At 42.0% G+C, this 23,704-nt stretch overlaps 1 protein-coding gene across 1 annotated transcript in view; it reads right to left on the minus strand.

The window, feature by feature from the left end:
* The window catches only part of LOC124010405 (UV radiation resistance-associated gene protein-like), a 133,277-nt gene extending 113,563 nt beyond the window's left edge, over positions 1–19,714 (minus strand). The window contains exons 1-6 of the mRNA XM_046322815.1: positions 19,281–19,714; positions 13,594–13,711; positions 12,892–12,926; positions 9,930–10,091; positions 9,681–9,755; positions 9,488–9,573 (exon numbers count right to left, since the gene is read on the minus strand). Of these exons, the coding sequence (XP_046178771.1) occupies positions 9,488–9,573; positions 9,681–9,755; positions 9,930–10,091; positions 12,892–12,926; positions 13,594–13,711; positions 19,281–19,367 (563 nt within the window). The 5' untranslated portion in view covers positions 19,368–19,714. The remainder of the gene's footprint in view (positions 1–9,487; positions 9,574–9,680; positions 9,756–9,929; positions 10,092–12,891; positions 12,927–13,593; positions 13,712–19,280) is intronic.
* Between the last annotated feature and the right edge of the window lie 3,990 nt (positions 19,715–23,704).

Genomic DNA, 23,704 nt, shown 5'->3' on the forward strand with positions numbered 1-23,704 from the left:
TCAAAAAGAGAGAGAGAGAGAGAGAGAAAGAAAGCGAGCGAGCGAGGAAGAGAGCGAGCGTGAGAGCGAGAGCATCCCCGTCCCCCTGGAGAGTAGGGGCACATCGAAACAAAACACATTTCATTGCCTTATATAGCGTTGGCGGTTGGGGGTGCTTGTCTCATTCACAAAGCGGTTGGTGAGATAGCTTAAAGCCCGGGTCCATTCCATTCTTCCACAATGGTATGCAGTGGTTTTCGGTTTTTGTTAGTTTGCATGCATTTTTCATCGCCCCCTCATATCGTTCCAGTCGTGTACTTTTTGTTTTGAGAGACCACTTGAGGTTGCAGGCATGGAAACTTTTTGTGAATCTTTTGTGTTGCAGAGAGAAAGCGAGGAAGTGAGATGCAGTTGGCATCTAAGAAAATATACGAGGGACGTAGAGGAGGAGGTTGACAAAACACTTATTTTACTGTGTGATAAGAAGGGTTTCATTTATAAAATGCTCTAATATCAGATGACAAGAGATTGGGGCCCTTGTTAATGTTTTTGGCCCCTCTCCCCTTCCGCTTCTACTTCCTCCGTCTACAGATACTGTATAGGTCAGATACACAGACCGACACAAACACCTCACAGCCAGGCCTGGGACATACAGTTGGCAGGGAGACAACTTGATCAGACATACTTTTACTGAATGATTTGATAGTTCTAAGTAACAGTTTAAAACTACTCTACTGAACTTCTATCGAATCAATCATCAATTCAATTGTGACTGTGAAACCAATAGAATACATTCACACCATGAGTAATCTATACCCTTGAAATATATAGAAGAGCAATAGATTGTATATTTTACAAATAACGCAATGATTGTTCAGGTACACAACAAGAACCACACAACAGCTAAGAGGAAGGGAAAAAGAGGCTAAGGTGAGAAAACCAAATAAACATCTTCTGTTCGCAGCATACCTGTACCTCACCGGCGGGGCGGACAATGTCGCTATTCATATTTCATATTTACCCTGTCGCCATTCATATTTACCCTGTCGCCATTCATATTTACCCTGTCGCCATTCATATTTACCCTGTCGCCATTCATATTTACCCTGTCGCCATTCATATTTACCCTGTCGCCATTCATATTTACCCTGTCGCCATTCATATTTACCCTGTCGCCATTCATATTTACCCTGTCGCCATTCATATTTACCCTCATATTTACCATTCATTCATATTTACCCTGTCGCCATTCATATTTACCCTGTCGCCATTCATATTTACCCTGTCGCCATTCATATTTACCCTGTCGCCATTCATATTTACCCTGTCGCCATTCATATTTACCCTGTCGCCATTCATATTTACCCTGTCGCCATTCATATATACCCTGTCGCTAACTCATATTTACCCTGTCGCTAATCATATTTACCCTGTCGCTAACTCATATTTACCCTGTCGCTAACTCATATTTACCCTGTCGCTAACTCATATTTACCCTGTCACCATTCATATTTACCCTGTCGCCATTCATATTTACCCTGTCGCCATTCATATTTACCCTGTCGCCATTCATATTTACCCTGTTGCCATTCATATTTACCCTGTCGCCATTCATATTTACCCTGTCGCCATTCATATTTACCCTGTCGCCATTCATATTTACCCTGTCGCCATTCATATTTACCCTGTCGCTAACTCATATTTAAATATAGTCACCTCTGTACATAGAGGAGTTAAGATTGTGGGGGGTGACAGAAAATATTTTGGTGCACCTTCATGTGCATTTTCTCTCTGCGGATGGTTAGATGCCTTTTGAAGGGGTTCTTCCAATATTCTGTAAGTAAAAAAATCTTTGTTTACAATACATGGCAACTTTAGAGAGAAAGCCATGGTGGGAAACCCTGTGAGCCAACCTAATACCTATTTCCGAAAAGAAAAAAAAACGTTACCTGTAATAAATATGGCCCGCTTTCAAACAGTCCCTTATTTACCACGGGTATACCCCCTTTAATTAAATACATCCAAGCACATAGGCAGCACCGGTGAGGAGTGGGAGTGTGCTGATCTGGCCACATTTGTATTCGTAAACCTATCCGTAATTGACAGATGCTAATTCATCTGGGATGATACTCATAAATCAGCTCAATTGAAAGTGCCTTAAAATGCTTAGGCCTACATTGGTCTCAAGGCATGTTTTACTGTACCGCATCTTCTACCCCCCTAACCCTTCAGATATAAACAAAATACTATATAAAGAAGATGTTACAGTAAAGCACATGGGGTTTTGTCTTGGTATGAAATGGATATAAGAAAGGACATGTTAGTCTTCTAGGGTCAGAGGGGCCAGGCCCTCTGCAGAAGATTACTGACGAGAGGTTCCTATCTCCTCCCCTCAAACTGTCCCTCTAGGTCACTAAAGCTGCAAGAGGTAATGAACCAAACAATGAACAACTAAAATCCTAACCACACAAAGACTCTCCTTTTACCACCACGGTCGGTTACATAAGTTAGGATTAAAGTTACCGCCCTACTTTCTCTCCGTAATGGGTAACACACAACACGAGAGGCCAATCTGGCGATGCTACTCTAATGCACAACATGCCACGAGTAATCGAGGGAAGAATGCAGCCCTAGATCAACGGTTTGAGATTAGGGCTGACAGCAAGCAATGTTAGGGAACTGCTGGGCTGGGACGGAACGAAAGAGATAGAGCAGGAAAAGGCTCTGTGTCAGGACTCAGGAGTCAACATGGCACCAAACCGAAGCAAACAGGCCGAACCAGGGAGGGACATACCTGAAAAAGACATAAGAAACCCTTGTTTTCATTTAATGTTGCAAAATGTTTTGCTATGGTGTGCATTAAATTAATTACAACCCAGGAGTCCATGGGCCTAGTGGCTAGAAAGAAAGAGTGCAGGCTACTGGCTTGGCAATTTCAGCCAGTAGTTTTGAAAGTAGCGCTCACGAGCCAAAAACGGGTCCCCAAAAATTGTGCACAATTGTTTGAGCCTCTGGAGCGAATGCCCAAAGAGAGAATGTAAAAAAAATATGTAAAAATGATGTTTTTTTAAGTTTAAAAAAAAAAAAAAAAAAAAAACTTTGGGGGTGTTCATGTGCATGTTGGGCTCACCCCGGAAACTCATTGGGCAATACTGTGCTGACCTGATCCCTCCTCAACCTTGCAACCTCATTAAACATCATTCCACCTGCCAATCAACATTTTCCATCAAGTCCGGTTGTTGCAGGATAGTTCCCGTTATAGTACGTGGTCTCATCAGAATAGTATTTCAAATGAGCAAGCAAATGTGATAATGTAATTTTATACAACAGAAAATGTATACTTATATGTTTCCATCAAATGTCCTAGAAAGTGTGTTGATTATATCATATGCCAATGTGATAAATGATGATCGCTGGCAATCAACAGCTGCAGTGTTCCAAGCATTGGATTACCTAACTTCATGGAATACGTGTCAAAGTATATAAAGACAAAAAGTGAATGACTGGAATTATTTGATTTGGATGGATGGTTGATACAAAGGTAGGCCTGTATTTTCCTCTATAAAAAGTGGATGAAAGTTTGCAGTATACATTTCTCAAGCACATCAAAGTTGTGTGTCGTTTCACGATTCGCAAATGGGACAGATGGACGCATGCCTTGTGAAAAACCTTAAAGCCCATTGCACAATGAATTCCAAAAATCAAACAAAGAAAGATACACCATTTAGGAGATACAGGTTGTGACCATTGTGTTTCTGATCAGATTGACAATGATCTTCTAATATATTTGTGTGGTTACAATGCTATCTTTTGAGAACAGCATTTTGTGGTTTGCAGAGAAAAGCATTAACAAAAAGAAACTACTATCGAGGTCTAACAGATCTAACTTTAATGTTTTAGGTCCCGCGGGGGGCCGGGCGCAGTGCACGCTGACCAGGTAGCCAGGTGTACGGTGTTTCCTCCGACACATCGGAGTGTCTGGCTTCCGGGTTGGAAGTGCGTTGTGTTAAGAAGCAGTGCGGCTAGGTTGAGTTGTGTTTCTGAGGACGTATGGCTCTCGACCTTCGTCTCTCCCGAGACCGTGCGGGAGTTGTAGCAATGAGACAAGACAGTAGACAAGACAGTAACTACCAGCAAAAAAAGGGGTTGTTATTTATTTGTCTTTTTTTTGAAGAAGAATGTAAGGATTCTGTGGCTTTTTCCACTGAGAGAGGATTGTAGATTGTTAATTATGCATGTATGAGCCACACAAATGGCACGTTGAGCCCAAAACAGGAGGTCTTTTTTTTTTAAAGGTATTTTTCTATCTTCCGGAACATCTCTTTGAAGGGATATTTCGGGATTTTGGCAATGATGCCCTTTATCAGTCAGATGAACTGGTACATAACATTGGTATGTTTCTGTGTCCAACATGAAGGAAGTTAAAAGTTTGCGAGCCAAGGCTAACTAGCATTAGCACAACAACATGCTAGCAGATAGCGCAATGACTGGAAGTCTATGGGTAACACTAGTTAACAATTGGAGCTAGTTAGCAACTTCCTTAAAACTGCACACAGACAAAAATGGTATCCACAAGTTCATCTGACTCTGGGGAAGTAGATAAAGGGATATTTTGGCAACGAGACCCTTTAAGTACACTCCTGACGTGTGAAAGAAAAACAGCATAGCCACGCCCATATTCTGCAAAGTGATTTGGGGCTTAGTAGCCAGTTTGTGGTCTGACTGATGGTGTTGGGACCCTGGGGGGGGGGGTTGGCTCTCTGGGCTTGGAGACGGAGCGGGCCATCTGTTTAAATGGGTCCCTTTAATCCGGCCCAGAATAATATCCTGTGGCTGAGAGCTGAAGGTTGGAGAAGGGCACCCAACCGGCAGGCGACCCACAGGACTGCTCTAAGGAGAGACGTTAACTAGAGGAAAGGCTTATCACCTCCGTTAGATACTGCGTCAGGGCAGACCCACTTAAGACTTCACAATTGAACACTGCCTCTGTTTTCACACACTGAATACACACATACAGTGCCTTCAGATAATATCCATTCCCCTTGACTTCAAGCCTGAATTCAAAATGGATTAAATTATTTTTCCCCCCTCACCTATCAACAAACAATACCCCATAATGTCAAAGTGAAAACATGTTTGGAGAATTGTTATGCAGATTTTTTGAAAATGAAATATCTCAATTACGTAAGTATTCACACCCCTAAGTCAACACTTTGTAGAATCACCTTTGGAAATTATTACAAAGGTGTCTTTCTGGGTAAGTCTCCGCACCTGGATTGTGTACCATTCGCCCATTATTCATTTAAAAAAAGATTCAAGCTGTCAGATTGGTTGTTGATCATTGCTAGACAACTATGTCCAGTCTTGCCATAGATTTTCAAGTAGATTTAAGTCCAAACTAAAACTCAGCCACTAAGGAACATTCACTGTCTTCTTGGTAAACAACTCCAGTGTAGATTTGGCCTTGTGTTTTAAGTTATTGTCCTCCTGAAAGTTGAATTCATCTCCCAGTGTCTGGTGGAAAGCAGACAAACAAGTTGTCCTCTATGATTTTGCCTGTGCTTAGCTCCATTCCATTAATTTTTTTATCCTGAAAACTCCCCAGTCCTTAACGATTACAGGCATATCCATAACATAATGCAGCCACCACTATGATTGAAAATATGGAGAGTGGTATTCAGCAATGTGTTGTGTTAGATTTGCCCCAAACATAACACTTTTTATTCAGGACAAAAAGTTAATTTCTTTGCAGTATTACTTTAGTGCCTTGTTGCAAACAAGATGCATGTTTAGGAATATTTGTATTCTGTACAGGCTTCCTTCTTTTCACTCAATTAGGTTAGTATTATGAAGTACTGTAACTAAAATGGTGATCCATCCTCTGTTTTCTCCTATCACAGCATTAAACAGTTTTAAAATCACCATTGGCCACACAATGAAATCCCTGTGCGGTTTCCTTCCTTTACAGCAACTCAGTTAGGAAGGACACCTGACCTTTTCTAGGGACTGTGTCTATACACCATCCAAAGTGTAATTAATAACTAAAATATTCCATGTCTTTTTTCTTTTCTTTTTTTTATCCATCTACCAGTAAGTGGTCTTTGTGGTTGAATGTGTGTTTGAAATTCACTGCTTGACAAGGGACCTTACAGATAATTGTATATGTGTGGTACAGAGATGAAGTAGTCATTCAAAACTCACGTTCAACAATATTATTGCGCAGAGTTAGTGCATGCATCTTATTATACGACTTCTTAAGCACATTTTTACTCCTGAACTTACTTAGGCTTGCCATAACAAAGAGGTTGAATACTTATTGACTCAAGACATTTCAGCTTTTCATTTTTGTATTCATTTGTAAATATTGAAATATAATTCTACTTTGACATTATGGAGTATTGTGTGCAGGCATTTGATAAATTGAATACATTTAAAATTCAGGTTGCAACACAACAAAATGTGGAAAAAGTCAACGGGTGTGAATACCTTCTGAAGGCCCTGTATAGGGAGGCCAGTGAGAGAAATAATCTGAGAATACAGGGAAAGACCAACATGTGGCATTGATAGAGTGGAAAAATATTCCTCTGACATAAATCTGTGTTAAGAGCCTTGAATTCTGTGGCTCATCTGTTCAATGAAAGATATGTAGGGCCTAAATTTCCACCCAGGGCACTTGTGCCTAATGTTGAAAAACACATTACCAGGACAAAAAGGAAAAATAGGAGTCAAACCATGATAAACTGAAGACAACCTGATAGTCTGCTGACAGACAGCGCTCCAAACAGACTGCTGGATACACATAGCTAGTCCCTCTCATCTCCTCATTTCGCTTCCACAGTCTGTCAACATCCCAACGCTACTCAGTCATCTGAACACCATCCAAACCTACTTCTGATCCAATCAGATCACCCTATACCCCAAGGCCCTATACTCCGGTGTACTCTACACCAAGAGGGAGAGTAAGTAGAAGTTACCCCTAATATAACCACAGAGTAAGAGCGAGGGGAGAGTGAAGGAGGGAAGGGAAGCTGGCAGAGTGAAGATGTAGGAGCCAAATGCATACTTGGCTTGAAATACAGTCAAAAGTACTGTCAGGCTCATTTGGAACAGGCTGTCATAGCCCCAATTTTAAAAAAGGAAACAATGACCATGGATTACATCATATTTCTTACATGGTGGGGTCACGAAAACGTTTTGATATCAAAATGGGGTCAACAAAATGTTTGGGAATCCCTGACCTTGGTCATGTTCGTGTCAATGAGCCCCATCACATCAGCCTCTATAAGCCCGGCCTCAGGCCTGCAGAGGATCCTCAGCCTCAGGCCCAGGAAGGAGAGGGAGGGAGTCAATGGAGCTGCTTTAAATTCCTCAGAACCCCACCGGGATAGAGAGATGGAGAGAGCAGGACTCAACAGCACTGAGCAGAGCCCATAGGAAATAGCTCACTCACGCAACTTGGAGGACATTTTCTCTTACAAAGTAAGGCGAAGACACAGAACAGTCATCAGCCAGAGGAAGCCCTTCGGGCTGGAGGAATCTCCACCCCAAAACTGTACAGCTCACCTCAAGCTGGGGTGAGGAGTGATGCATAACACTAGGAATGTTTATATTTTATTATTGAATCTTCTGATTCAACAGAAAGAGTAAAGACTTGAGGAAGATACTTATGATGAATGCTGCCTAACTATACAAAATTGTTATTAATTAACAGTTCAAAACATTGTGCCCCCCTGTATATTGCAGTCTAAAAGAGTCATAAAATTTAGCTTGAGCCAACTTCTAATTAACTGTGGTGTTCCCCAAGGCAAGCTCTGCGCAAACCCTGTAGGTAGTGTTAACATTACGCCACATTCAAATATAGGACAACAGAGCTGTGGTTTGTCAACATGGAGCAAACCGCACTTGGAAACATGCCTCCCTCCTGAATTGCCAATGGTTTTATAAAATGATCGTTTGCTGCCCTCTTGTGGAATAAAGAGCTATGAAAGACCATTAATCACTAATATGTAAGGGTGTCCACCCAAAAACGTACAGCATCTTTGGTCCATTGGGTAAAATAATATATAATAATTGTGTAGATAATCATCTAATAAAACCTATGGTCCAAACGTAATGTCTCTATCATAATCTGTTCAAAAGCTAATGGAGTTTCTACCCTGGTAAAATGGCCGAAATAAGGGTGAATAATTAAATGGAGGCCAGAGGGGGGAAAAAAGTGGTCAGTAATCAGAAAAATAATTATATTGCGTCAGGTAGGCTCACCGCGTCAGGTAGGCTGGCTGCTGTGCAAGAACTGTGGCTAACTGACAGGCTCACCGCATCAGGTAGGCTGGCTGCTGTGCAAGAACTGTGGCTAACTGACAGGCTCACCGAGTCAGGTAGGCTGGCTGCTGTGCAAGAACTGTGGCTAACTGACAGGCTCACCGCGTCAGGTAGGCTGGCTGCTGTGCAAGAACTGTGGCTAACTGACAGGCTCACCGTTGAACACATCATCATTTCTCTCGAATCCAGATGACATTGAACAATATAGGTGGTAGGATACATATCTATTTTGAGACAACATGTAGTATTTTCATATACGCTTTTCTTATTAATGCAAAATTCCTGTTACTTTTTGATTTCTCACCCATAAAAACTGTACAGAGCAATGAGCGTGACACAAGCACTAGGGTAGCCTAGTGGTTAGAGCGTTGGACTAGTAACCGGAAGGTTGCAAGTTCAAACCCCCCGAGCTGACAAGGTACAAATCTGTCGTTCTGCCCCTGAACAGGCAGTTAACCCACTGTTCCTAGGCCGTCATTGAAAATAAGAATTTGTTCTTAACTGACTTGCCTAGATAAATAAAGGTAAAATAAAAAATTTTTTTTAATTGTTGCTTATTATTGGTTACAAATCCACATTTTGTGATATGATGTTAATGATGTTAGAGAAATACCCCACTATACAATTCAGAACATTAATAATAATTAACATGAACATGAATAATAATAAAAAGTGAAATTTCATCACCAAAGCGCGGTTTCACCCATCCTGATAATTCTAATGGAATTCTCCATCTGTTACATTGTTAGACATTGCCAACGATGAAAGAGTGCCTTTATTTGACTAACTTGATTAAAGCCTTCCATATGCATTTCCTGTTATGTCCAAGAAAACACACTACAGACTGGATTTTTGGCAGCTCTCAGTGACTTGGGAGAAAAAAAACTGCCTCCATGATTACAAAGGCACTTGAGGCAGTTTCCTGGCGCCATCTTATGGACAACGTGGGGAATGTATACAGTGACAAACAAGTATGTGACATATACAGTAGTAGAGAATGTTCCCCACAAGTATATTTAGCATTTCCAATCTTCTCTGGGAGCTAAAGGAAGGTGCTCCTGGTAATGAGAAGGGCAGCCAAAGAAAGTACTAGCCAAGAGGCTAACGGGACATATTGTCATTTGGGAGATACTAACTGTCCAGTGTCTTATGTGTGGGAATGTTTGGCGGGTGCAGTCCGTCTCACCTCAGCAGAGAGAAGACACTGTAGGAGTTCCTCACTGAACTCTGGTCCACCTGGAGTAAACTGTTCTTCTTCCTCTCAGAGTGGTCCTGAAATATGCACATTACAACAAACCAAATACAGAAAAACGAATTATACAACAGAATGTCTATAGTCTATGTTAGGGACAGAATTCCTGGAACAAAGTCAGTAGTACCTTATGATCAAAGTCAGCTGCATAGTAGCCATCATTCAATCCAAATATGATCTCATTTGGATTCCTGGAGCGGATCTGTGAAGGAACAAAGCAGTGGTATTTAGTCTGTATTAAAACAAGAGAGGCTGTTATTGTCTATATGACTGCAGACTGTACTGTATTCTGATCAGAGGAAAGCATGCATGTATGCTAGTCAGCATATATCCCAAAGCAGCCTACATTATATGAGCATATGTTGTTTCCACTGACCTGTTGCCCTGTGTATCTAAGCCCGTCCAGGTTGACCTTCCACTCTATGAGAAGTATGAACTGTTCCTCTCGGCCGCCCCAGATCTTCACCACAAAGCAGGACACAGACGTGTCCAGGAGGTCCGGCAGCATGCCAAAATCCAGGCTCCGCCATGTTGGATTCTGTAAAAAACAGGACACGAGAATTGATGAGACAGCTGAATGAATGATCCCACTGGGTTGCAAAGTTTTGATAAGTTCAACTAATATTGAGTCTTAAAACAACCAAGTGTTTAATTTGTTCCCGATTTTGTGACAGGTTGAGAGGCACATTTGAACGATTCAAATGACAAATCATGTGTGTCAGTAGGGTGTGTGAAAGTGACTCGAGCACACAAAATAGTGTGGAACCAGGATGTTAATTTAACTGTAATGTAACTGTTGTGCCACTTACAAAAGTCTGACCAAATATTTACAAATCCAACTTCAATATCCCGAGGCGATTTGTCGTCACAAAGGCTTGGCTTGTCCAACAAAACACTATTAGGTAACTAGGTTTCAGACTGATTTCTGAGCTACTCAAACTCAGCGGGCAAAACTGGTTGCAATGTTAACATGACGTCACATGCCACATTTTGCCTGCTGGGAAGACAAGGTCCCTGGACTCCCTGACATTTGCCGGTCTATCCTGTGTCATACACTACTGTACAAAGAAGCCCATTCCCACCATTCAAAGAGCCTACCCATCTGCCTTCCTACAGAACGATATACAACTGATCATCTTAAACTGTTTGTAAAATGGAGGATTGACAAAGCCAGAAGTGGAGAGGTGGAAGAAAACAGCAGAAATAAAAGGGGGAAAAGGCCTAGGGGGGGGGGGGTAGTGTGCGGTGCGCAATGTTCCTCTACATAATAACAGGAAGAGCAGGCGGAAAGGAGCAGCCTCCTTTGACAGACGAGACCACAAAGGGGAAACAGACCAGAACACTAGAAAGCAAAGGTCACAAAGAGGAATGCTGATGTTTTTAAACACAAAAGCAGATTTCTGATCTCTGCCAGACATGATCATGAGCTTCATCTGCAGTGCATTATAGACTAGAGAGTAAAGGAAAGGTAGGCTTGGAAAATAGCTTAGGCCAGCTCATGACTCTGCATTTAGCCGGTTAGTAATGGTCTGCTATACTTGGCTGCATTCATCATAGACTGAATAGGCTCCATGCAGAGATGGGAGCGAGTTGCAGCTGTTGTTGCACATAGATTTGGTCATACACCCTAACAGTCGGTGAGGACAATCGTTTCCCCGCTAATGAGGAAACCAAAAATATGGAAACTACCAACTGAAGTTGCGTTAATAGCACTATAGTTGAGAACACCATCAGCAGTATCTGATGATACTGAATGACATCTTTCAGAACACAATGACAGCCCTACTATGAACACGTTTGCAGGGAGAAAGAACAATGGAAGCTTGTGGTCATATTTCATTGATGTTGATGTAAGCCTATTTGTTTCACCTTCTCTCATACAGTGTGTTGCTACAAGGCTGCTTCCCACCTTCCTGTTTGTTTATATGACTGGGGGACAACACAAAGAGATTAGTGCACGCTATTAGTGCAGTGACATTGACTGTTTCCTGTTGTCTTTGTCTTGTTACACACACGCATCCTATTACAGCTGTCAATGAGAGACCGAACAGTAAACCCCATGTGCTGTGCCCTCTGTGAAGCTGAGGAGACAGGAAGAGAGCTCCACAATCCTAGTGTGGCTGATTTTTGCAACATCAATCCATCCAACCAATCAAACAAGTATTATGGACACTTGTCTATGACTGCTCAAAGCGGATCAATCAAAACCTCCCTTTCTGTCAGGTTACTTTAAGCAGTTGATGTTTTGACGGAGAGAAAGTGAAAGGTAGGCTACTTGACTTGATTCTGTTAGAAACAAACACCAAGGTAGCTGGCCTGAGTCCATGTGTTGACTGTCAGGCACTACTCCTCCACAATTCAGCAGTGGAAGAAGTATTCCCTCTTTCCACACAGCAGCACTGGAGAAAGTGACTACTGTTTACACTTTCGCGTGCACCGCACACAAGTTGTGAGCGCGCAGAAGCTAGGACAGGGGTAGGACCAGCGCTTAAAATCGAGCCGGACACCGTCGGAACAGAACCCGGCACCTCTCAGTTTTCATTCAGAAACCTACTTGGCCGGATCCGGTACCTCTACATAAATAATAATAATAATAAAGTCATTGGAACAACAAATAAATTCCTGCAAAGCTATAAAAATCTGACTGTAGTTGACACAGCCAGATCAACAGTTGGGGCAATAGTGTCATCCGTATATAGTGGAAGTTGACCATTTTTAACAGATTGACCAATGATATTTATATAAATAGTGAAGAGAACAAGTCCCAAAATCAACCCGTGGTACACCTTTATGTACTTCAAGAAATTGGACTGTCAAAGTAGCCTGTCATTTCAATCATTTGTGTGTTATTAAAAAAGATTATGCTGAAGCCTACAGTCATATAAAATGACATGAAATGTGTTTATAAAAAGGCCAAATTCTTCCCAGACCCAAGTACAAAAAAAAGCAACTTCTGTAAGCACCTCTACTCTAATACTCTATGCCACTACATAAATGCGATGATAGGCATGCCCTGCTTAATTATAAAGGTGACTTCTATTTTATTGTCCATTCCTGTACCTCGGAGCACCCCAGGTCACTCCCCTCTCGCAGTCACTTTTTGTTATGGCACCTCCCAATTTACAAGCACTGGGTAGGCCTAGGACTTGATTCAATTCATGAGTCTTCGGAATATAACTAGGCCTATAACCAGTAGTGTGCCTCCACAGATGTGAGCAGACAAAGCATACGGCATAATTGATTATGACATTCCATAGCTGGTGCTACGGTCAATTTTTGTGAGGCCAGGAGGCCCTGGCCAACACGTGTTTGTTCTTTTTTCAAACAACGACACTCACCAATGAATCTCGGATGACCTCACTCTTGTAAAAGTCTGCAAGGGAAGGAGAAAAGCTAGGTTAGATTTACTTGAAAGCTTTCTCAAGCAGAGAATGAATAAACACACAAAAGCTCAAACACTTGTGAGGATGCAACTCCTTTCAGGACTACAATGATGGGAGGAGTCCTATTAAAGGGTTTGCACAGCAAACGTTTCTAGGATTACCTGACAACAGTAAGCCGTGAGGTTTAGCCTTGATCTGGTTCATTGACTTATAATGAAATGATTTGTCCTTAAAACAAAGTGAAAGACCACATTTACTGTAGCATCAGCGTCCCCTAACAAACCAAACCCTTGTGCATTTAACCACACAGCGTAATGGGACTCTGACCTTTCTCCCACTTATGAGAGTAATGCAGTCCACCTTAACGCTGAACATTTAGACCTAAAGGGGGCTCTGGCACCAAGGGCCGAAGTCTAACGTGAGATGTCCGCATGGTAACATGGCTTTTGGTTAAATCATGCAATCATGTCAATGGAAGAGTTGATAAACTTTAGTTATGTGCACAGAACTAGTTTGGATTCAGGCCCAAAGACATGTTAAGTCTATTTGTACTGTGGACTGGGCTCAGTAGTATGAAAGGGGAATTAGTGCAGTAGCCTAGTACACTGTCTTACAGAGACAGCGTGCTGTATAGTAGCACTGTACAGTAGTACTGACCTCTGGATATCCGGTCCTCTAAGCAGAGATGAAGGGTAAAATATGTGTCCAGTAGTGGAGAGCCATTCTTGTTGACGATGTTGCGGGCTGCGATGCTTCTGAGATGACGTAACCGCCTCTGTCAGGGAGAGAGAGGCAGATGGTGAGATAGTCAGGAAAAAAAAGATGTGAAATAGAACAGATATAGAGGCATAGCTGGAGAGTCAGGGATAGCGAGCAGGAGAGAGAACATTTTAAATGGTCTGCCCAAAACAATGGGGAACTGTCAGGCAGTTTCAATGCCTTTACAATTGTATTAACACCTTCAACAGTCTCATCTTGTTACACAATCCAGGAAGCGGAGCAGGTCCTAATACAGGCACTTGTCATCTCTCGTCTGGATTACTGCAACTCGCTGTTGGCTGGGCTCCCTGCCTGTGCCATTAAACCCCTACAACTCATCCAGAACGCCACAGCCCGTCTGGTGTTCAACCTTCCTAAGTTCTCTCACGTCACCCCGCTCCTCCTCTCTCTCCACTGGCTTCCAGTTGAAGCTCGCATCCGCTACAAGACCATGGTGCTTGCCTACGGAGCTGTGAGGGGAACGGCACCTCAGTACCTCCAGGCTCTGATCAGGCCCTACACCCAAACAAGGGCACTGCGTTCATCCACCTCTGGCCTGCTCGCCTCCCTACCACTGAGGAAGTACAGTTCCCGCTCAGCCCAGTCAAAACTGTTCGCTGCTCTGGCCCCCCAATGGTGGAACAAACTCCCTCACGACGCCAGGACAGCGGAGTCAATCACCACCTTCCGGAGACACCTGAAACCCCACCTCTTTAAGGAATACCTAGGATAGGATAAAGTAATCCTTCTCACTTCCCCCCCCCCTTAAAAGATTTAGATGCACTATTGTAAAGTGGCTGTTCCACTGGATGTCATAAGGTGAATGCACCAATTTGTATGTCGCTCTGGATAAGAGCGTCTGCTAAATGACTTAAATGTAAAAATGTAAATGATGCATATCAATTTACGAAACTGTTACAAATGAACTGGTCTAATTCACACAAGATAAACATACATTAAGCAGCCAACCAGAATACACAATGTCATATAGCAAAGTCATTACTGTTCATCGGGGGTCCCCAATAACACTCAGCCGTGGGCTTATTTTTCCTTGAGTGGATGGTTGGTAGTTATAAATCATTTGTACTTGACACATTGACCAAAGAATCCCAAAGAGATATAGTATTTGACCAAAACAAAATCAATTCAAACCTTGATTACATTGGGATACGATCGCATAAACTGTATCCCTCTATTTATGCATGGGAATACTGGGGAACATACTTAAAATTAGAATCAATTTGAGCTGATTTCCTTATGATTTTACAGTCTTATGCCTCATGAAGCTGGTTGAGAGAATGCCAAGAGCGTGCAAAGCTGTCATCAAGGCAAAGGGTGACTACTTCGAAGATTCTCAAATATATTTAGATTTTAACACTGTTGGTTACTACATGATTCCATGTGTTATTTCATAGTTTTGATGTCTTTCCTATTATTCTACAATGTAGAAAATACCTGGAATGAGTAGGTGTGCCCAAACTTTTGAGACTGACTGACTGACTGACTGACTGACTGACTGACTGACTGACTGACTGACTGACTGACTGACTGACTGACTGACTGACTGACTGACTGACTGACTGACTGACTGACTGACTGACTGACTGACTGTATGTATGTATGAATGCATGTATATTACACTACCGTTCAAAAGTTTGGGGTCAATTAGAAGTGTCCTTGTTTTTGAAAGAAAAGCACATTTTTTGTCCATTAAAATAACAGCAAATTGATCAGAAATACAATATCTACAGTGGGGCAAAAAAGTATTTAGTCAGCCACCAATTGTGCAAGTTCTCCCAATTAAAAATACGAGGTCTGTAATTTTCATCATAGGTACATTTCATCTATGACAGACAAAATGAGAAAAAATAAATCCAGAAAATCACATTGTTGGATTTTATTTATTTATTTGCAAATTATGGTGGAAAATAAGTATTTTTCTTTTTAATTACAGGCCTCTCATCTTTTTAAGTGGGAGAACTTGCATAATTGGTGGCTGACTAAATACTTTTTTGCCCCACTGTATATAGGTGTCAGAGGCCCATTATCAGCAACCATCACTCCTGTGTTCCAATGGCACAGCATATTAGCTAATCCAAGTTTATCATTTAAAAAAGGCTAACTGATCATTAGAAAACCCTTTTGCAAATATGTTAGCACAGCTGAAACCTGTTGTTCTGATTAAAGAAGCAATAAAACGGGCCTTCTTTAGACTAGCTGAGTATCTGGAGCATCAGTATTTTGGGGTTTGATTACAGGCTCAAAAAGGCCAGAAACAAAGAACTTTCTTCCGAAACTCATCAGTCTATTCTTGTTCTGAGAAATTAAGACAATCCCATGTGAGAAATTGCCAAGAAACTGAAGGTCTTGTACAACGCTGTGTACCTACTCCCTTCACAGAACAATGCAAACTGGCTCTAACCAGAATAGTAAGAGGAGTGTGAGGCCCCGGTGCACAACTGAGCAAGAGGACAAGTACATTAGAGTGTTTTAGTTTGAGAAAGACGCCTCACAAGTCCTCAACTGGCAGCTTCATTAAATAGTACCCACAAAACACCAGTCTCAACGTCAACAGTGAAGAGGCAACTCCAGAATGCTGGCCTTGTTGCAAAGAAAAAGCCATATCTCAGACTGGACAATAAAAAGAAAAGATTAAGATGGGCAAAAGAACACAGTCCCTGGACAGAGGAACTCCTTAAAAAACAAGGACATTTTTAAGTGACCCCAAACTTTTTTTTGCTCTGAAAACTTGGAGGTGGTGAATGTGTCCTGGCTATTGGGGAACCCTGCTGTACATCCTCAAGTTAAAAAATAAACTGTAATTTTAGAATATGGTGGGTCAGTTTGAGATAACTTAAAGTATCTGGTTAAACATTTACCCCCCCCAAAAAAAATTTATGGAATGATTCACGTCCGGGAATAACTGACCACAGATGCAGACGAGAGTTCCATTTGAAACCAGAGTTAATGTTTTGACTTCACTGTGTGTTTCCATTACAAAAGCCTTGCATACACAAGAGAGTCACAGTTTCATCAACTATAGCTCAAGCCAGCGTACCATTGATGCACAAAAACTCTTTGTACAGATCACCACCATGGTTGGATATCAGTAAAAAAAAAATCCATCCTTCAAAAACTGAGCATAAAATAAAAGGAACCCGCTTGAAGAATAAGGCTCAGTTCTGTCCAATCAAAAAAAGATAGGCTAACTGAACACTTTTTTCCCACAGATGACTGAATCTATTTTTTTTAAATGACTCCAAAGAAAAGACCTCATAATTGAGAGTGGTTAAGTCAAGAGAACGACCATGGGACATGACACGATACTCATAAAAAGAGGGGCCTCTCTGGGCAGCAGCATCAGAGAAGCAATCTCCAGCAACCCACACTGAGCTTCCACCACCACAGGCATTAGGGATAAATCGAAGTCATGGGATTCCCTAAAAGATTAAGGCCCTCGAACAAAAACACAGCTTGTTCGGCAAAGGCTTTTTCCTTCCACAAAAATGTCAGAAGACGTTTCTCCCCGAATGAGCTAATTTGTAGCCATGAGAGCAAATAGGGTCTCCAGCAGAACATAGAATCTACCTACTAGGCCAACTGGTGATCTTTAGCGCTGGGACAATGCCAGTTCCAGAATATTTTTCCCATGGCAAAAATGAAAACACCAAGCAGACCAAACTCGGTTGTCCTTAAAAAACCTGTTGTACGTAAAATATTGTGTACTTTAGCTTGGGACATAAATAAATATGACTCTGGATGACAACGTAAGTTTGTTTCCACCATTCGGGCTGTTTTCCTAAAGAAGTTAGAACCTTTACTTAACTAGGCAAGTCTGTTAAGAACAAATTCTTATTTACAATGACGCCTACACCAGCCAAACCCGGACGACACTGGGCCAATTGTGCACCGCCCTATGGGCCTCCCAATCACGGCCGGTTGTGATACAGCCTGGATTCGAACCAGGGTGCCTGTAGTGACGCCTTTAGCACTGAGATGCAGTTCCTTAGACCTCTGTGCAACTCGGGAGCCAAAACTCCTTGCACCAACCTGGGATCGAACAAGGGACCCTCTGAACACAGTGACAACAGTCGCCCACGAAGCATCGTTACAATACGGGCTGTTTGACAGAGAACTGTAAATGTTCACAAATTTTGGTGTTACATTTTCAGTGGCCTTTACTTTCAATGGTCCCATTTCATAGCTGTCAAAACAGACAATGTTTTTCTTCATGGATCATAAGTTCTTACTCTAAGGGACAGAACTTAACATGCAGGTCACGATCTAGCTCTGAACCTTTGCACAATGACCACATAATAAAGTAGTAGGCCTAGATGTATCCTACTCTACTCCAAATTAAATAAAAACATGTTAGAATAGGGGCAGTTCCATGGTAACAGAGTGACACAGACTCAGATGTTTCACTTTAAAATGCATGTCAAACAAAAACCAATGATTGCTTAACTTTGCAAACCATAAACATATTTAGTTGATGAACAGTGCAGATGCAAAGTTTGGTAACAGAATGACGGTATGTGCTGTTTGCGCAGTAATTCTGTTACCAAACTCTGCATCTGCAATGTTTTTACACTCCTCAAATTGTCCAGTGTTGGTGACCGAGTCGCCACTTGAGACACTTCTTCTTGTACTGAGCCGTTATTTGTGGCCCGCCATGTTAGCGTGCACGATTCTTGACATTCTCCTTCGACCTCTCATCTACAAGCCATTTTTGCCCACAAAACTACCGCTGGCTGGATATTTTTTGTTTGTCACACCATTCTTGATAAACCCTAGACACCATCGTGCGTTGAAAAGCCCAGGAGGCCGGCTGTTTCTGAGATACTACAACTAGCACGCCTGGTACCGATGATCAAACCACGTTCAAAGCCGCTTATGTCACTCGTTTTGCCCATCCTAACATTCAATCGAACAGGAACTGAATGCCTCGATGCCTGCTTTATGCCACATGACTCACGGTCTGTAGGAGCAAACCATTTTCATGAACAGGGTGGTGTACCTAATAAACTGGCCACTGAAAGACCACTTTTTTGGTCATATCAAGTTTGCAGGTAAAGGTGCATTTTGAGAGCTGTAGACGTATAGCTATGTCTGATGTGGTTTCAGTCCTATTAGGGCCAAGCTGGTGGCTTAGGACTTATTCATAATAACTTGTGCAAAGGCCTTGGGCATCAGACTGAAGGGTCTGTCCTGTAACTAGTTCATAAGTCAGGTGACCAAATTACTGTAGTGGTGCCTCGGTATCTGGCCAGGTCTTACTAAACTGGCTAATTATCATCGTCTCTGTAGCTTGCAAACTAGATAGCTAACAATATCTTACGTTTGCACATGTATATTGTTATTAAATACAACTTTTTATGTAACGGACTAAGGCTTAGAAGTTAGAGCTGTCTGGATACTCAAGAGAGCTGTAAAAGTCAGCTGAGCTAACGTTAGCTTGCTAGTTAGCTTAGCTCACTCTGCAGGCCTGTTGTATTCATCTTGCAGCTGACACACAGCAACGTAACAATACAGGACAATACGCATATAATCTACATAAACTCCGAATGACGGGTGTTTGTCCTTACCTGCTGAGATGTGAGCTCAACGTGCAAGGCTCGAGAAGATGAAGCTCCAGAGTTGACAGGGTGATCCCGACCGGTGATGGAGTTCATTCTCCTAACGGCACCAGGGCGTTCGCTCCTTCATTCAACAAAACATCTCAGCCCTGCCACCGATCAAACCCAGATCCTGTACATCTAGATTTAACTTCTACGGCAGAAATGTATGCATCGGTGTAGTGAACGTTCGTAAGAAAACAGCACTCTTGAAGCTGTCAGTTAGCAAGCTATGTAGCTAGCTAGCTATGTGACATAAACAAAGTAGGACTTGCTCAGGTAGCTTTCGGTCTGTTAGAGGGCAGCACCAGTAGATCACTGATTGGTCCACGGCTGTGTCTGTCATTCGATTTATGCATTGCTATTTGTCAAATATGTCTATCACAAAGAAAGGGGCGGAGAGACAAACATCTAGAGCTGCAATATGAGGAAGTGGGTGTTTATGTATGGCGACCAATGATGTATCATTCGCTGATGGTGACAACAAATATTTTTGTAACTAAACCAAGATTGACCACGGTCCACATATCCAACGGGGTCAACTGAGTCAGTGGGCAGACATCTAGCGAGATCCTATTGGCGCGATCTAGCATCATCTGCATATTTCCGTTAGGGGACGCCTACTCTGAAGTGTGCGTTTGCAATAACTAAATTCGCCTCTGCACTCCTAAAAATTGCGATTTTCTAAAACTTTTTCAAAGGGCAAAGTCTACAAAACGTAGTCTACTCTTTTCATAACAGTTGCTAGTTTTGGGAACAAAAAACTGTATTGAAATTAAATGTTTCATCGATGAGAAAATTTGCAGAATGTAGGCCAAATTCCATCTTCTCCCACTGCCGGTCAGTGGCCTCCCTCCATGGTAGTGAGTGGAAATGCCAAGCGGATGCTTCACATTTATGCATCCGGTGAAATATCTGTCTCATTGTTCTGTCTGTGGCGACAACGCACTCCACCAGAGATACTCTATATAATGACGAGATGGTCTTATCTAACAATCAAATCAAAATTTATTAGTCACATGCTCCAAATACAACAGGTGTAGGGAGACCTTACTGTGAAATGCTTACTTTCAAGCCCCTAACCGACAGTGCAGTTTCAAGAAATACAGATAAGAATAAGAGATAAAAGTAACAAGTAATTAAAGAGGAGCAGTAAAAAATAACAATATATACAGGGGGGGTGCAGGTACAAAGTCAATGTGCGGAGGCATCGGTTAGTTGAGGTAGTATGTACATGTAGGTAGAGTTAATTAAAGTGACTATGCATAGATGACAACAGAGAGTGGCAGTGGTTTGGAGAGGGGGGGGGCAATGTGAATAGTCTGGGTGTATGTACATGTAGGTAGAGTTAATTAAAGTGACTATGCATAGATGACAACAGAGAGTGGCAGTGGTTTGGAGAGGGGGGGCAATGTGAATAGTCTGGGTAGCCATTTAACTAGATGTTCAGGAGTTGTATGGCTTGTGGGTAAAAGCTGTTTTAGAAGCCTCTACAATGGTAGTAGTTGGTCGTGTTCAAGAGCATAAAATCCATGATGCATTGTGGGTAAATGTTGACTGACTGACTGATCTACAAATAATAATGAGTCTTTTTTTATGGTGCAAAATGATTTGTAGATCAGTTAGTCGGCAGTCGCCTGCAATGTTGAACAAGCTGGTTGTCACAAAGGTGTAAAGTCAAGCACGGACAGGCGAGATCAGGTGGGAACATTCTAGCCAATGAAAGGGCAGATCAAATCAAATTTTATTTGTCACATACACATGGTTAGCAGATGTTAATGCGAGCGTAGCGAAATGCTTGTAATAAGCATGTAAACAACAGAAATAACTGATATTAAAAATGTTTCTCAAAGTTGCCTAGATGCCATATGCGTCCACTTATATCAGTTCAGTCGTACCAAACTAAACATTACTTAACTTCTATTCAATCAAATAAGCCTCACTTAGCAATCACATTTTTTGCTGACCAAATCCAACACTCTCATACCATACAAAAGAGTGGAGTGGAGCCTCTATTTACGCTCAGATTCGAAGATGCTTATTAACATCAAAGTAGATACAAGACTACAAATCTCTGCAACCTCCTGCACGTCAACTCTAGCTGGCACCTTTGCTAACAGGTACATTTAAAGTAATGTTGCCAATTTATTAATTACTATGTTTGGCTAGCATTAGATAGGTTAAAGAGATATATGAAATGAGGGATTTCACAGAACATTTGGAAGAACTGGAGGAAATAGAGAGAGATGAGAGTGAGGATGAATTAGATGTGGTGGCAGGTGCAGTGATGACTGTTGAGAAGAAGTTGAATGTAGAGGGAAGCAGTGTGGAGAGGAAGGTTAGCATCAAGTGCAAAAAGAGGGATACGTGTTCCAGTAGCTCGGAGATGGAGCCTGATGAGTGTGGATGAAGTTCCTGCAATGGGGACCGCCAAGGTCAGGCCTCGATCCGAGAATATAAAGGATGATTCTGGCCCAGTGTGAGTAAGATTTGTGGAGAGAATGGATCCTTGCATTTTGGCTGATCCATATGTGGTGGTATATTGACTGGAGAAGAGGTTGGGGACTGTTGAGTTGGTGAAAGTAACTAGGAGTGGACTAGTGATGACTTATTGTGTTTCTTCAACCCAGAGGGAGCGGGAGCTCCGGATCTCACGATTAGGGAAAATAAATGTGGCTTGCTTTGTTCTCCGGAGCGGGGCGCCATTGAAAGGAGTGAACGGGGGTGGCATTAAATGTTGAGTGAGATCAGTTGATTAATCAGATTCCCAGTGTCTGTGATGTTTGCTGTGACGCAGATCCGGTGGGGAAACAGAAAAGATATTGTCTTTCCTGCTGAGTTTTGATGTAGTCTTTGCTAGATAAGGTATAGGTAGGAAGTGTAAGTTGTCCCCTGAGAGCATTTGTTCCTAAAATACTTCAGTGTTTCAGGCATCAAGTTTCTTGGCATGTTGCAGCAGTATGTAGGAGGGGGAGTACTAGATGTGCAAAGTCTGCAGGAGGGCATGAGATGAAGGAATGTGTAGTTTCAGTGGAGAAACATGTGGGGGTGCCCTTTCTCTAACTGTGTCCGGTGAGAGAAAGGCAGGTTGAGGTTGTGCTGAAGCAGTGAAGAGAGTAAGAGAGGAAGATGGGTCCAGGTTGAGGGATCCTGAGAGGATTCCTGTGAGTAGGCAGAGACTAATAGAGGGTGATGGGAAGAATATGTGCTTCAGTAAGGTAGGTTTCTATGGTTGTCAATTGTACTGCAGAAATGGATTGAAAGTCATAGAAAATAGAGGTTGTGGTGACAGCGGCAGAGAAATACTGTTGGTCTGGAGTAGGAATAGATCGGGGACATAGTGGAATGAGGTGGTGTGTTCATTTTTATTTTTTTTTAGAGAGGGCGAATAGTTGTCAGGGTCCTTTTTCCTTTTCCCCAAATGTATAGTACTATATTACAAAGAATTTCATGTAGGTAGGCCATGAATGGCCTCACACACCAGTACAGTAGGTAACAGTGTATGCATCTTAAATTGAATGCGATCCGCCAACACATTCCAGAAGAATAAGGGGGAGTGTGGTACATTTCAAAACTCTTCTGTGGTAGTATACACGAGTATCCTCGATGGAAGGTGGCTATCAAGGAGGGGAGGACACTTCCGTTTGCCTAATAACAAATTGACACACTCCTTGACCACTCAACCACTTAGCGGTTTCCGGGTCACGGAGGAGAGTGGATAGAGGACAGTCTTTTGTCCAAACAAGAAACCCCCCCTAGTCTTTGAACAGCATGTCATCTCTTTCGCAATACATTTAGCAAAGGCCTACTTTTCCTTTTTAAGTAATTAGAGGTAGAAAACTAAATGACACATGACAAAATGACAGTTGAGCAGTAGCCTTTTTGTCATTAATTAAATCACTCATTGTTTGTGCATCTATTTACATTTTTGATCTCACAAAATATTCAAAGACGTTTTCATGAACATCCCTCACATACAAGAAATGGACCTACTCAACTCTTATGTTGTGATATAGAGTGACAGTAGGGGATTATCAGACAGTAAATCAAGTATCATTGGATGATCTTAATCTGGAATTAGGGGTCTTTGTAGTAACTGGAGTCTGTAAAAAAAAGCCATGGAATGTGTTTTAAGAGAACATTTTGACGTTTTCTATCACTTGAGGAGTTGAGTGCATGCATCAATGTATAGTTCCCCCAACCCTAGGACATTTGGTGTGCTTGTGATTATGTCTACAAATGCCTTATTTTATCGCTTGAGCAAAATTACATTCTGGCATTGTGATGTCGCGTGGGACTGAAAAATAGTTAACAAGTTTTATTCTGGAAACATAAAGTTTAATTTAAGTAGACTGTGATGAAGCCATTCATTCACAAAATAAACATGCATTGGC

Source organism: Oncorhynchus gorbuscha, linkage group LG02 (genome assembly GCF_021184085.1).
Source record: "Oncorhynchus gorbuscha isolate QuinsamMale2020 ecotype Even-year linkage group LG02, OgorEven_v1.0, whole genome shotgun sequence".
Taxonomy (NCBI): domain Eukaryota; kingdom Metazoa; phylum Chordata; class Actinopteri; order Salmoniformes; family Salmonidae; genus Oncorhynchus; species Oncorhynchus gorbuscha.